The sequence below is a fragment of the Zea mays genome, chromosome 6, assembly GCF_902167145.1.
Source record: "Zea mays cultivar B73 chromosome 6, Zm-B73-REFERENCE-NAM-5.0, whole genome shotgun sequence".
In the NCBI taxonomy this organism is placed as follows: domain Eukaryota; kingdom Viridiplantae; phylum Streptophyta; class Magnoliopsida; order Poales; family Poaceae; genus Zea; species Zea mays.
In genome coordinates this window covers 82,231,310-82,246,730 of record NC_050101.1, presented here as the reverse complement: position 1 = coordinate 82,246,730, position 15,421 = coordinate 82,231,310, and the positions used below count along the sequence as shown (strand labels likewise).

The 15,421-nt window shown below is 40.6% G+C and overlaps 1 protein-coding gene and 1 long non-coding RNA gene across 2 annotated transcripts; both read left to right on the top strand.

Moving 5' to 3' along the window:
* The first annotated feature begins 8,235 nt into the window (after nt 1-8,235).
* On the top strand, nt 8,236-9,055 carry LOC118472196 (uncharacterized). Its single transcript, XR_004850196.1, has 2 exons — nt 8,236-8,370; nt 8,849-9,055. It is a non-coding gene; the product is annotated as an uncharacterized lncRNA (long non-coding RNA).
* Nucleotides 9,056-10,284: 1,229 nt separating this feature from the next.
* Nucleotides 10,285-13,161, top strand: LOC100216797 (uncharacterized). The gene is made up of 4 exons (NM_001143196.1): nt 10,285-10,951; nt 11,534-11,978; nt 12,171-12,286; nt 12,629-13,161. The coding sequence occupies exons 1-4, from the start codon at nt 10,630-10,632 to the stop codon at nt 13,063-13,065; spliced, it is 1,320 nt and encodes a 439-aa protein (NP_001136668.1). The 5' UTR covers nt 10,285-10,629; the 3' UTR covers nt 13,066-13,161.
* Nucleotides 13,162-15,421: the final 2,260 nt, after the last annotated feature.

The window sequence follows — 15,421 nt, the reverse complement described above, 5'->3', positions numbered from 1 at the left end:
CCCCACGAAATCCTCCCCCGAGTCAGCGGACTCCCCCTCCTCCACCCCCGCGCTCCACTTACGTGACTCACGCGCGACACGCGAGCAGGAGGTTGAGACGAAGACCCGCCGCCACCAGGGATGGCCCAAGCGCCGCCGTGACCTAGGGAGCGAGGACGCCACCGGGGATGGCCCAAGCGCCGCCGCGACCTAGGGAGCGAGGATGAGGAGCTCGAGGAGGTGCGCCGCATGCGGAGGATTCCTGCAAGGAGGAGAACATGGAGGTGGTGCCCGTAGTAGTAGGGGAACCGGTCAAGAGCACTGGCGAGGGGAAGAAATAGAAGAAGCATTATGCTTCCTTGGAGTACCACGTCAATAGCTTGGAGCTGGTAAGCATCCTTCTCCGTTCCCTCCCCTCCCTGCTCTGTTTATCTAACTTCTCTCGTTAAGAGATCCACACTTTGCTTTCTTGGGATTTTTTGGGGTTTCGGGAGGCACAGGTGAGCCCATGGCTTGTTCCTCTGGCCCTTCCCTCCCCTCCCCTCCCTGCTCCCCCGACTCTGCGCGGATCTGGTACTATCTAGCCCATAGAGCCGTGCTGGACAACACAGCCACGACCACAAGGCATCGCTGTGGAGCAGTCGGAGCCATTTGTGATGCTCCCTCCCGGTAAGAGATCCACACTTTTGCTCATCCAGTGATGAGATAAGCAAGTACAAGTACTGAGTTACCTACTGTTCTCTCCAAAATGAGGGCCCCAAAATGATGAGGAAAAATGTCTCCAATTCACAGAAACTACCAATCCAGATAAGCCCTCTACTCCATAGTGCTCCAAACAATCGGCCTCTGATAATGGAGTTTAGCGTGCTTGAGTTTGACGACTTAGGTGTAAGGATGCATTTTCAGCTATATTGTGTATGCAATAACTTAAGACTACATTGTATTATTATAAGTGCAGTTCTGTTTATCTAACTTCTCGGTCTTATAGTGTCATAAAGTGTTGATTAACTGAGGATAAATTATTCTCTTAGGCTCAGAGTGAAAATAAGGTTTCTGAATTAGTTGTTTTCAATATCAAAAGCTAAGATAACTCAAAACATACCTGATGATTATAGAAATGAAGAACCCGTACAGCAAACCAACTAGCATCTATATTATAAAAATATTTCCTGATTTAGTTGTTGATATTTATTATGCCTCATAAATATTAAATTTATTTTTATAGATATTTGATAAGTTTGATGTCATCATAATATCCTATTCTCCGAAGTGTGTGCCACTCAAATTGAGTATTGTTGTTTGAGACCTTTGGTACATATTTATTTTATAAAAATGAGAGCAAAATTGTGTACCTGATGTTATATGCAGCTATGTTTAATATAGTCCTAATATCTTCAGCTCGGCAACATGGCTATGATCAAGGTCTGGCACATTGTCAGCTCCTTCAAGGTCCTATACAATATAGTCCTGACAACATTGAAATATTAAATGTCAAGTAGCCTATTTAATGCAGGTTTTATGGGCTAAGTGAGATAAAGAAAAATGATGAAGGTAAGTTCTCTCTGTAACGAGTTCAATCCGTGCATTCACAATTGAGCCAAGTATGTCCAGTTAGCCTTCTTATCTGCTTGTTGTGCACTACAATCTGTTATGTTCTGTGAACTCGATGTTATCTGGTCATCTGATGCTACCTATCCTGGTTATTTTGGAAGTGCATAGGAGTTTTTCTCTCGAGTTTGGTATGGAGCCATGGATAGAGAATTCTCAAATAATTTTGAGCTATTGCTTGACCGTTTTTCAGCACTATGCAACTGATTTGAGAATTTTTGGTCTGTTTGCTCAAAATATTTAGCTTATGTATGATGTGTTGCCTCTTTCTTTTCCTACAAAACATCTACGAGGAATTTGTTGAATGTTCTTGATTTCCTCAAGAAGTCCAACGCAAGTGAGCTTATCTCCGGGATTGAGGATAGAGTGAATCTGTACAACAAGTTCCATGGTGCCATCGAGGCAGCTCACCCTGGCATGATCAAGCAGCTTGAGCTTGAGGCAGAAAGTGTTGTTCCGGGATTTTGTTATCGATGCCAAGAGTGGAGAAATCAAATTCTCAATCTGAGTTTCACAACAGCTAGGTCTGTAATTTTCATGTTTGGTTGGATCCAGTTTTCTTGATAGTTAGGCAGTGTTGTATGTTCATTTTTCCTTGAGCAGTCAGCAGTCGTAGTGGACAATGATGATGAGCACAGACTATTTAATGCAGATTTGGCATCTTATTGTCTGAACCAATCCAAAATGAAATGATATATCAGATTTAAAACGAATCCACAACAAAAAATTGCACAAACATTACAGTTAGATAACCACAATCCTCAATCAACAAATAGACGTAGCATTCAGAAACAACACTGGAAAGACATTATTCAGCAAGAAGGGCTTCTCGTGAGCTGTACTCTTTTCTCTCAAATTATATATACTCCATGCATCCCAGTCCAGCACGTATGTTTATTTAGAACATTGGCTGTTATTTTCAGTCTCATTATTATTTGTTAAGCTATTCCTATTTCCTGGGATCTGAGAAATTGATTCATGATGCAAATAGGATCCTTTTCAAATAGTTAATGTTTGTTGCTATTTTGTTTTGGATAGTCTAGAATTATTTCTTGAAGCTGTTCTCCATTTGCGGTTACTCCTCCAATATGTTTGTTTGTTTTTTCATTCACATGGCTAATAATTACAGTTACTTGTTTGTCTATAATAACTATATTCATAATTCCTTACAAGATTTCCCCTGTATCAAATTTAAGCATGTTTGATTACAATGACTACCACAGGTACTGGACTAGAGTCTACCCATATTGGGCTTTCTTGTTTTATGTGAATGAGCTTTTCGTGCTCTATTCCTTGCAAGAACCATAGATTGTATACTTCAGATTGCCGTCAAGAAGCTCAACCCGGAGAGCGTCCAGGGCCTATAGGAGTGGCAGGTGCGTGGCAGGATCGCTTCTTCCTTTCGTTTTGTTTTGATGAAATCGCGTCTTAATAATTAAACCCAGTAGCAGACCACTGAATCTCCTTTTTTCTTGCTTGTTAGTTTGACTTGAGATTAGAAAAGGGCCTAATGTTTCCAGCACCAAACAAAATTAGCAATGAACATACAACATTTTGGTGGATAAGTTCTTAGGTAAGGAGAAAGCAGATGCTGATGGTCCGAGAGATGCTAAACTGGCCTTCTGCCAATAGCTATTCAGCAGGCATCGATCTAATAATTCTATTGCATGTTTGCATAGGATATCGAAAGGACAAGTATCTTGAAAACTATGACATAAACCGTTGTGTTAGCTACTCATAGGAGTACATTTTTGGCTTCTAGGTTGTTTGAACTATTTTGTTTTTTGAACAGGATAACATGGAGAACTTCAACCCTTTCAGTGAGAATGGAGAGCAGGGTACAGGGTAAGTACAACTTCATTTAAGTATTTGCAGTTCTCTCCCCTCGACTTCTCGCTTTGTCGTCGTCTCTATGAGTGCTTTCGCGAGGGGAGGCGGCGATATATATCACTGAGTACGAGGGGAGGGGTGGGACGTCATGGTGTGTGGGTTTGGCCGTGAATGTTCTAGGAGTTGATGAAGATGTTAGTTCTCACCACTGAATTGTTTGGCCAAGGTTGTTTATTCTTTTGTCTCACGTGTTTGGCCCGTGCTCGCAGGTCACCATAGAATGTTCTGGGCTCTTCAGTACTCCTGTACTAACAGAGGTAATCCAATTGCACCGGTTATTAAATTAGTTGGTAAGCGATTAGGTTATAATAAATAACTAGCCAACATGTTCACAATATCATCATTTGACATAGATGGTTCTAATTATAGAAGCACGAGTCATATAAGTCCGGATTATATACAAAATACAAGAAATATTGCCCTAATACATTTTGGACTATATTTTAATCGATTGACATGAGTTAAATCAGTGGTGGTGGTAGAAATAATAGTGTCTGGACCTTGAATTTCTGAACCGGTTCATTCTGAAAAAGATATAGTTGTCCCCTCATGAAAAGATATGGTTTTCCTGTTTTTATATGCACAAGTTGTTTGTATTTGGATAACCTTTGATCCTAGCTGATACACGTCCTAATCTGGTGGGTGTTTCAGTTGTTTGAAATGATAAAGAAAGTTAAAGTACATTCAACGTGAATCCTTCCATGCGATGTTAACTTAGATGACATAATTTCAGGTACGCATTGGTGCCAGCTTCACTATACCTTGGTTTTATTGCATTGATCATTTGGGTTGGGCAGGTATTGTTGTTGATTGGATTCTCTAGGGAATGTTCTATTAACTGTTTCTTTACACCTCAGGCACATATACTCATTGCAAGGTACATACCTAACAGCTGCCCTGCCCTTAGTGACGCAAGAGAAAATGATTGCTTGAGGGTCCAACTTTAGGGAGCTTCAATGTGAGTTTTGTGGAATGTTCACTAGCACACAGGTATAATTTTCCCGAGAGCTTCTCTTAATTGAAAATGTTGAGAGTGAAATTTAGGTCTATTTAATTTCATACAATAGATCGTTTTGAGAGAAAAACAAGTACAATTATCCTTAGAATATCAAATCGGTGACTTATTTTTTATATGCAGGGTTCTGAGATAGTATGTTATTTGCTTCAAAGTTTTGTTGCTGATTAGACATATGGAGCTTCTTCTTTGGACGTGATAGAGTGTATTTTGTAGTCACTCTATGCTTACAACTGTCTTCGGTCCATCACATTGAATTGCCGTTCAAGATTCTGCCAGGATAAACTGTGGCCCTGCATTTTTTAACTATAATAATAATGTTGGTAGGGATACCAATGGTGCTCCTCTGTTAATGGTGTTTTTGCCATATTGTCATATTGGAGGAAGGGCTTATTGTCATATTGAAGGAAGGGCTTGAAGCTCAATAGAAGTGATAATAGATTCTGCAAATGCTCCTCAATAGGTTCCAGTTAGTCATCTGGTATTCATAGTTCATGGCATTAGACAGAGGCTGGAGAAATCTAATCTTGTTGATGTTGTCAATTTTCCATCGTGTAACCGTGTTAAAGGGCATATTATCAGGCGGGGTCGAGATCAGCATTGTCTCCACTGTCATATCGTCGAGCAAAGACTGGTCCAGGAGCGCAGAAACATGCTTCAAGAAAAAGGTTTATGGCTAGCAACATCTTGTTCGATTACTTCCTGTGATGTTTTAATCCATAAAATACAAATAGGGGTTACACTGTTCAGTTTGGTTACTTCGATTTTGGGACTGCTTGCGGACTTCTGTAGTGTTTATTCTTGTTCGATTACTTCGATTCTAGGGCTGTGATTTTAGTTCGATTACTTTGATTCTGGGACTACCAAAATACAGATAGGGGTTACACTGTTTACTTCGATTCTAGGACTGCCAAATGTCTCTACTGTTTGAAGGCGGTGTTTATTCTTGTTTATTATTTACTAGATGTCTCTGTATGCTTGATTATGCAAGTAGATTATTCAAGTAGTACATACATTTTTTTAGTTGTATTTATTCTTGTTTCTATTCGGTGCTTCATTCAAGTCTGCAACTTTCTAATGTCTCTGTGTGCTTGATAGCAGATTATTCTATATTCTTGCGCAAGAATCTTTTTGGACGCACAAGTAGTTCTATAGAGTTTACTACATCCTTTGATGTTTTAATCCATGAAATACAGACATGTATCTATTTGTTTTGGACTGCGTTCCGGAGAAAGAAATGTAGTTTGGTTATGTGGTTTTACAGACCTGTATCTATTTGTGTAATGCATTTGCCTGTATATCTGCAGCTTATGTCCATAATTCTTCAAGTCTGCATATGACTGCATCATTCTTCAGCCTTCTAGACTCCTTCCACTTTTGCCCCCTCGGATTCAAGTCTGCATACCCATCCATCTTTTTCTCTTTCTTCAACCATATAGGTACAACGATAATTCATCTGCCTGCTACTAAGACATATCTGCTCTTTTCATTGTTCTGAGTTGGGTAACCATTTCTGCTCGATTAACAAGTATTCAGTACACACCAGTTTTTTAATCTTTATAAGATAAGAAGCAAAGTCAACAAACCATGGAGCATGTAGTATTTAATATGTTTTAAGTGTTCCTGGGATTAGAATCATTTCTTATGTGAGTGATCTACTTCTGCAGGACTCCCAGACTTAGGTAACACAACCTCTTCTCTTCTTTCAACATGTTGTCATGTGGTGCTCGAGTTATGGTACAACTGGAGTTGGGTGAAAGCGACATGGAGCCTTGAAGTGGTAGGTACCAGCTTTCACATGTCCTCCGGGTCTGAAGTTTCTTGTGTTTGTCTAAACTTACGCTGTGCTTAGGAGAGTTGAGCTCATGAAGCAGGACAAGAGAGCCAAGGTGTTGCGCCTTCATGGCTTCTGCACGAGCGAGAGTTTTTTGAAGAGTAGATCAACAACTGGCACTCTTCCACTCGTTATGGATATGTGTATTGCGATGAGGCCTCATGAGCTATTTGAAAACATTTATGTATAGTTGTATACTAATTTATGTTTTATAGTTGAGGCTATCTAATATATTGAAATGGCTGAATGCTTTGGAATCTGGATTAAGTTCTGCACTTTCCTAATGTTTTTAGCCTTTTCCTTGTGATTGTTGCAAGGGTTCTGGAGCCTTTTCAAGTTTCACTAAACGTTTTTTGTACTGAATGTAGAAAAATTGCAGGAAAGAGAAATAATCCACAATATTTTTTTTAAAATGAAATGGTGGACATTTCACTGTGCTATTTTCATCCACAGTATCATGCCAACTATTGTATGTGCATAGATGAATAAGGAATGTTTCTAATTCTAAACCTGTAACACTTAACAGGGTTAAACCAACAGATATCTAAATGGATTTTGAGTGTTTCAGCCATCGTATTTTATTCATGCCTAAGACTTGAGAAGATTTCAGAGTTATTATGTGTAAGCAATAAAATTAGCATAATGCCTATAGGGGGTCAACCAAAAAGATACTGTAGACTGATTTTTTTGCTTATTTTTATTTGGATCCTAATTGTTATTGTGTGTTAAGAGTGCTTCTTGGGCAAAGATATTTTTTAAGGCTGAACAGTTCAAATGGTCCAGTTCTTATTGTATCTTCTCGTTGACAGGTATGAGAATCCAATCTTATGATGACCAGTTACTTCATTTAGCTGCTGACTTAGCTCAGAGGTTGTTGCCCGCATTTGACACTCCTACAGGTTCATCACCTTTTCTATTATTATAATCTTCCTGGAATGACTTGGTTATATCTTGCATCAGAAATTTGATTCCATTTTTTCATTTTTTTTTGTTGTAAATGGACCATTTCCATTGGTCAGGAATTGTCACTTGGCGATACACATGGAATTACAAACACACAACTGCATTTGATGCTTTACTATAATAAAAACATAAATATAACAAACACATTGTTTAGTGACGGAAAAAACTTCATGAATCATGAATCCTGATAGTCATATTAACTTGCCTCTCCAAGTTTGCAGACTGAAACTGGATGTCATATAGATGTAGTTATATGTGGTTGTTTCATATTTTCAGTAGTTAATCTTATTTTTACTACACTATTTCAATGAATGTAATTGTTGGAGACAAGATTTATCTAAGAAATGTGGTTTGCAAAATGCAAACTGTGGAAATCATCATTTCAATTGAAACCTGTTTGCACCTGAACCATTTTGGTACTCTTTACTAACACAATCTGGGACATAAATCTGTTCTGAATGTTGTTCAATATCATGCATGAAGTAATTTGCTAAATTAGACCACTGTTCCAACCAACTACATATGGAAATTCTTCATGATACAGACATTTTGCAGGTCAGGCCAGGCCAGGCCGAAAAAAGCCTGATAGTTTGTGACCCTAAAATTCGTGCCCAACTGTCCATTAATGTCTCTGGGCAGAGTTAGCGTGGTGTTTTTGTGCTAGGTCTGGATGGCCCGACTGCCATATAAAAGTGCTAGCTTGTTTATTAACTTTGAAGCGTCACCTCGCCTTATGTTTTATCCCCTAAAATATAAACAGGGGGTCCGCCGCCTTACCGCCTTAATAACTATGTTCTGCACACACTGAAATATACTACACTTGTCCTACAGTGTTGGTTATGTCTTTGACAATAATTTGCCATCCCTCAAACACCATTTATTCTGCTTACAAGTTAACAGTACTATTCCTGGTCTAGTTCAGGAGGTCTCTGACAATAATTGTGTCTATCGGAACGAGGTGCACCACACTGCTGGGGAGCGAACCCAGGTCTTGCAGGATGTAGCTTCTGATCCAACTCTTCCCAGAACCAAGACTGTCCGCTGCAATCTCTGTGGGCATGGAGAGGCTGTTTTCTTCCAGGTATTTTTCTTGTTTTGCCTTATCGCATTTTCATGTGATATTGTTATGCAATCTAAATAACTTGTTAAAAATAAATATGCCAAAATTCTGCACCTTGTTAATGTTAACGTTGGATCTTGCTTCCCTTTTTATTTTTGGCGTTGTCTATCCTAAATGTTGAGGCCGTCATGTATATCACTGACATGGGCATGTCCTCATTCACAAGTCAGGAGTCAGATCCCAAGAAAACGTGGCTTTGTATTATTGTTTGGTGCCAGAATATGGGTTCTCTTTTGTGCAGTAAATACTACTACCAAATGCCATTTGGAGATGCAGAGCGTATCGCTCATGTCTCTTTCTGTATTGTTCAAAATTACCGTGTTTACCGTTTCTACATCAAAGTGATATTTGTATTTCAGTAGTTGCAATTGATGGTACTGAACCTGCTTAAATGTTTTGAGACAAACTTAAGCCCAGCGCTTCTTTTTATCATTTGCAGGCCGCAGCAAGAGGGGAGGAGGGGATGACCCTGTGTCTTTGTGTGCTGTAGCCCTGATTGTGGTCATCGGTGGAGTGAATGATGCGATGAAATCTTTGCTCTAATAGTTGTTTCATCAGAGCATGAAACTTAACTTGTTTTGTAGTTTTCTTGGAACTATGTATTTCGAATCTGTCCTAAGATTAATGAGAGAATGTCTTTCCAATATTTTATTTAATTCTACGTATATAATTATAGAAATTGTTTCGGGCTGGCCCGGTTTTTGCACAGACCTGGTTTCCTCTGCCCATGCCTGGCCAACTTGAACAAAATACCATTTTACCTTTTTAACATCATGTTATGTTCTTAATTTATGCATAAGTTATTTTCCTCTCACCGCACTCACAAATCCAAACCAATTTTCTATTGGTCCATGACTGATTAAATTAATAGTAATTAATGGAAGGGACTTTGACCAGGCTTAGGTCATTTGCTTTGCTTGTCGGTGGAGATCAAGAAAGCAGAACCAAATAAATCCTCCAATCCACCAGACCACCCCCACCACCAGTGTATGGTAGAAATGCTAGGTCAACATATGATAGTGGCTCTAAGGACCACCCTTTAGCTGACAACTATGGTGCATTGGTATAATAGCTGGATATGAACATATGAGCTACATCGCTCATCAATGAAAGATGCAAAGCACTATATAGGTAAGATGGATTAGCAAATAATATTGTTTGACATTTAGGCTTTTATATTTTATATAATACACTATTAGGTGAGTGCCTGTGCGTTGCAGGCCTGTGTTTCTCTTTGATATCATTACGAACGCCTCGCGAATGTTGTCATCCATCTCATAATCGTATAACACATATGTATATATAAGTTATCGAGATATTATATGTTTCAGATGCAATGCACGGGTACTGACCTATCTTATATAATACACTAGGTGAGTGTCCGTGCGTCATAGGTCCAAGTTTCTCTTCGATGTCATCCCAGACAGCTCGCATATATGTCATCCTCTATCTCATAACTATATAACACATATGTGTATATATAAGTTATCGAGATATTATATGTTCCCGTTGCAACGCACGGGCACTGATCTAGGGGGTGTTTGGTTTGCCCCTGCTAAAATTTAGCCCCTATCACATCGAATGTTTGAACCTCCGTTCGGGGTATTAAATATAGTCGGATTATAAAACTAATTTCTCAGCCGAAGATTAAAAGACGAGACGAATCTAGTCCAGTTGGTTGGGTCTATATTTCATACTCCTATTTAAAAGTCAAACGCTTGATGTGACCCGGGCTAAACTTTAGCAGGAGCAACCAAACACCCCTAGTATGAATCGAAGGATTGACGAGGCCCTTCGATCAAGACGCAATCAACCAAGCCTTTCCCTTAATCTGTCCACCTCGACAGACACCTGGCCAACATCCCCTCCTGTTCTCGGGCGGTGGGCAAAGCTACAGCCACGTGCAAGGCACGCCGCGTAGGGGTTCTTCTTCCTCGGCTCCTCGCGCCGCACTACGCCGCATCGCGTCCTCGCTTGGTAGATATAGGGAAGGGATTCGGCGGGTGGTGGTGGCGGCGGCGGCGAGTGCGAACCAGTGGAGGAGGCACAAGACCCTCACGGGTTTTCTAGTAGTAGATACTAGATAGTGATAACCGATTTTCTCCTCTAGAATCCCACTCCCACTCGCGCACAATTACGCACTCAAAGCCCGGCCTCCCCCACCACTAGTCCACCACCGGGAAACTTTCCCCCGATCTGTCTTCTCGCCGTTCCGTCGGCATGCACGACATTGGCCTCTCCGCCCGCGCGGCCGGCGCGACGTCTTGCTCCTCCGCCGCCGCCGCCGCCGGGGACGGCGGCGACGAGTCCAAGACCCGGAAGGCGCACCCTAGCTTCGTCGTCTCCGCCTACACCCGCCTGCACTCCTCCCACCGCACCGTCGCCTCCCTGCTGCTCTTTCTCACCGTCGCCGTCGCTGCCTTCCTTGCGGGCCGCGCCCGCCCTAGCGTCGACTGCGCGCCGCCGCGCCTCGATGCGCGCTTCCTCGCCCTCCCCGACGCCGCCGCCGCCTCCGACTTTGGCTCCCTCGGCGTCCCCTGGTGTAAGCACTCGCGCCGCTGTTGCTTCCTTCATTCCTTTCGGGAGGGAGGGTTGCTTCGTTTCGAGAACTCTGTTTTTTTCTCCGTGCTATGCCAACCTAATCGATCCGTTTTGGGGATTGAGGAAAGAATAATCCTCACGTGCCAAGCCAATCAGCGTTCTCCAGTCTGAGTGTTTGATTATTCTGTTTCTTAGTGCTCTGCAATCTGCATAGGTAAATTTGCTTAGCCACTTCATATATTCATCTGAAATGCTGTCTGGTACTATCGTTTTAAACCTCACTCTTCACAATGGTTGATTTGTTAGTTTTATATATAATCTGCAAGGGCGGACTGGCTACATATAACCACTGATTTCTACTACCCAGTACATGGCATAAGTTGTTCAAAATTTTCTCCCTAACGTCAGTTTGTTGGCTGTAATGAACAGTTATTTATGTTAGTAAATTGTAGGTGCTGTGAATTCTGAAGTGAGTTTTTTCCCAATGATGCCACCCATAATTTCATTGGTGTCAGTTTATTCGATGCATTAGACTTACATTATATGGGATGCAGTATCTTATCTTTTTTCTCTGTCACAAAAGGCAGATCAAAAACAGGGAAGACTGTGGAATGGACGTCTAAAGACCTACTTAATGGATTGGAAGAATTTGTACCAATATATGAGACGCGCCCCATTAAGAATAACGTATATGGAATGGGCTTTGACCACAGTTTTGGGCTTTGGTTTATGGCTCGCTGGATTAAACCGGATTTGATGATTGAGAGTGGTGCTTTCAAGGGGCACTCTACTTGGGTTTTGCGGAAGGCCATGCCAAATACTAGGATTATATCACTCTCTCCTAGGCACCCTGAGAAATATCTTAAGAAAGGACCTGCATATGTTGATGGAAACTGCACTTACCTCGCTGGGAAGGATTTTGTTGATTTTGGAAGCATTGATTGGGGAAAGCTATTGAGAAATCATGGCATTTCTGATCCTGATAAGGTGCTTGTTTTCTTTGATGACCACCAAAGCGAGTTGAAAAGGTAAAATCTATTTACAGACCTTTTGTGCTTGATTTTATCTTGATCGTGCTAAACTGTAATTTTGATTCCATGTACGATGTTTTCTATTGTTTGCTTATCACTCTTTTTGTCATCAATCCTAAGATGAAAGTGACGAGAAATCAAGCAATTTTTTTGTCTTAATACTTTTTATTTTAAACATACTATGAATAGGTTAAAGCAAGCACTAAAGGCTGGATTCAGGCATCTCATATTTGAGGACAACTATGATACTGGTACAGGTGACCATTATTCCTTGAGGCAGATCTGTGATCAATCATACATCAGAGGTTTGTGGCTTGTCACCTTAGACTCTAAATGTCCATGGTACAACTGATCCCCTGTGCAACAGATCTGTGATCAGCCATACATCAGATCTTCATCTTCTTTCAATTGATGACAAGGAATGTATTTGTCAACATTGTACATAGAGTAACATACTTGTTTCCCCTTTGCTCACCTTATCTAAGATTCACAGATTACCTGTTATGGAGCAAAGGGTTTTTATTGATCTGTAATATTTGTTTGCCTGAAGATTCCTTGTGATAAAAGTATAGTATTATACTAAAAGAACATAGTGACGGTGCACCATAATTGCAAAAAATGTAATCACCATATTCTATTGCATCCAGGTGGTGGACATAGCTGCTTTTGGGAGAGTGATGAGGCAAGACTAAGATTCGAACGGAAGAAGTTCTGGGAGAAGGCTGTGGGGATAGCTGATCTATGCGGAAAGGATGATGCATGGTGGGGTGTTAAAGGTTACATGAGGGACAATTTCAACCATAGCAATATGGCCATCTCGTACAAAGAGCATTTTCAGAACAGCAGGCTCGTGGAATCTGTGTTGGATATGTATTGGGAGCTTCCTCCTGTTGCCGGCCCATCCTTAACACACCAAACAAGGTATGACCCAGCACGTACAGTTGACCCAATCATCGAAGATGGTCGCTACGGCTTGTTCCGAAAGACCGGTCTAGCGAGGTTGGATGCCTCGGTGTTCAATGGTTACACTCAGATGGCATATGTGCAGATATCAGGTTCAATGTTGAGCACGGACGATGTTTAAAGATTTTTTGTGGGTGAGCTTGTTTCGTTTTTGGCCAACTGTTGATAGGCTTTTTGTACAACACTGATGCGCTTCTATGCTTACTTAGTTTCTTTTAACCTTCCAGAAATTAATATTTACCAGACCACCTTCCAAATATTTATGAGGGTTGTGTTTCTTGGGTAAGGTCACTTTTCTGTGAAATTTGGTTCTGAATAATCACATGTACTTCTAGGGCCTGCGCTACATGCCTACATTACATTAGCCAACCAATGGCTTGTGTGCTCTTGTACGGATGTGTGTATTATATTCAGAAGTCACTAGTACCAACCTTGTACAATATCTACATAACCACTTTGCTTTTGATAATAGCAATCTAAAAAATAAAGAGAAGATCCATGCCCACCCCACTAGACGTCCACTGATAAGTGATAAGGTCTGGTGCATTAGATACAAAAATGGGTTGGCTTGAGGCAGCCCAAGTATATTGGATTTAAGAAGAATGGATTGGACTTGAGGTTTCTAAGAGTGTATTAGAAACAAGCACGGGTTGAGCTTGAGGCTTCAAGAGAGGTTGTCTGTGGTCTCGATACAAGGATTCCAATGAATTGGTGTATCTTGCAAACGTGGCTGAGAATAAGATGATGGCATTGGATGCTGACAACAATCACAGGAGTATCCAACACTCCACGGTGGAAGTTCTACCTGTTTGGAAACAACCTAGTTTTTAAGAAACCAGTTTTTATTTTTTAGTTAAGAAAGACCAGCTTTTTGATTTTTAAGAAACTGTAAATACAATTAATATAAACTGAGATATAAATCGGTATGTTTGGAAGAATAAACAGGCCCTAAATTGACTGTACACCATGGACGTTCATATTTAGCCCTCAAGATACCACGTGGGTAATAATGCTTCAATTATTGCACGCCATTGGATGCTGACAACTACTGTCCAAACTTCAGAGGGCTTGTTTGGTTTGAAAGGAATTGAGCCTCAATGCTTCTCCAATCCCCTTCTCTAACCAAACAAGGCGTGAAGGTGGAAGTTCTACACGCTATGCTTAAGTTAGCGGTACACCTCCATGGACGTCCATGGAATACCTGAATCATTGTTCGATGAGGACAACACTCTTTAATGCACAAGGGCCAATTATTAGAGCATAAGCATCGCAATTAAATCTTCAGTTGAGCTCAGTCCTATGAACAACTTTTTTTATGAATGTGAGAATAGATCTCGTTCCTATGTATTACTTTTTTTTATTGAATATGATAACGTATTTCGTTCGTTCCTATGTACAACTTTTTTTATGAATGCTAGAATAGACCGTTCTAATAATGTTATTATTCTTAAGGATAGAACAGGTATTTCAAAAAAAAGGCACCGAGTCAGAGAAGACCATCATTAGCGTTATTTTATCTGCCTTCTATCAGGATTCGTAGCCTACCAGGCTTCAGTAATGGTTGCCCTTTATTGCATTTATAGAGCGCACTACATGAACAGGGCATAACGAGGGATGTCGGTGGATAAGATACATAATGGTACAGAAAGTCATATCCATATCCACTAAAGAAAAAATATCTTATACCCATACCCACTACCTAACAAAAATACACTATACTCGTATAGTCGTATCCACCATGGGTAGCGAATATCCATGGGGTACTCATAGCCACTAACATTACAATATATATAATCATTTTAATCACAAAAGTAAGTACTAAATACAAAATGTTGAAATCTCATACATCATCAAGATATTGAAAGATGCTAAAATATATTATCTTTGTGCTAATATGACAAATTCATCTAATCTAGCATAATTTTAATATAAGGTCTTTTAATATAAGGTCGACAACATTCAACATTAAATAGCAACATCACACGTGGCCATGTATGAGATAGAACAAGCTCTTTAATCTGGACCCACATATTATATGTTAGCGAGTTTCCCATCAGTAAGCGGGTATAGAGTAAGGGAGAACATATCCACGCCTACCATCCCCGATGGGTATAACATATAACAAAATAAAATACACATAGGTCTCAAAATTCGTCATACCTATGTCCTAATAGAGTTTTTACCCATCGGTTATTGGATACCATTGATATCCCTAGACACAACTCGAAAGTGTAAGAATGTGAAGGGCTTGTATTGCATAAGGGAGGGTTACAATATATAGAGACACAAGACCCTAACCCTAATGGGTCGATATCCCAACAGTTGTGTCGGTCCACACACAGAGAACACACACTATCTAATATCCCTCCGCAGTCGCAGTAGGGGCATCGCACACTATGAGACTGGAGTAGAAGGCGAGAAGGTAGGAGCCGATGGGTTGAAATCCTCCCGCAGTCGCAACGTCGCGAGGGTCGAAT

What these genes read in the sequence shown, in the direction of transcription:
- LOC100216797 (NM_001143196.1), top strand. Translation starts at nt 10,630, where the DNA reads ATGCACGACATTGGCCTCTCCGCCCGCGCGGCCGGCGCGACGTCTTGC. An exon ending in CTCCCTCGGCGTCCCCTGGT is followed by an intron (nt 10,952 to 11,533) that starts GTAAGCACTCGC and finishes CTGTCACAAAAG; the next exon opens with GCAGATCAAAAACAGGGAAG. An exon ending in TGATCAATCATACATCAGAG is followed by an intron (nt 12,287 to 12,628) that starts GTTTGTGGCTTG and finishes TATTGCATCCAG; the next exon opens with GTGGTGGACATAGCTGCTTT.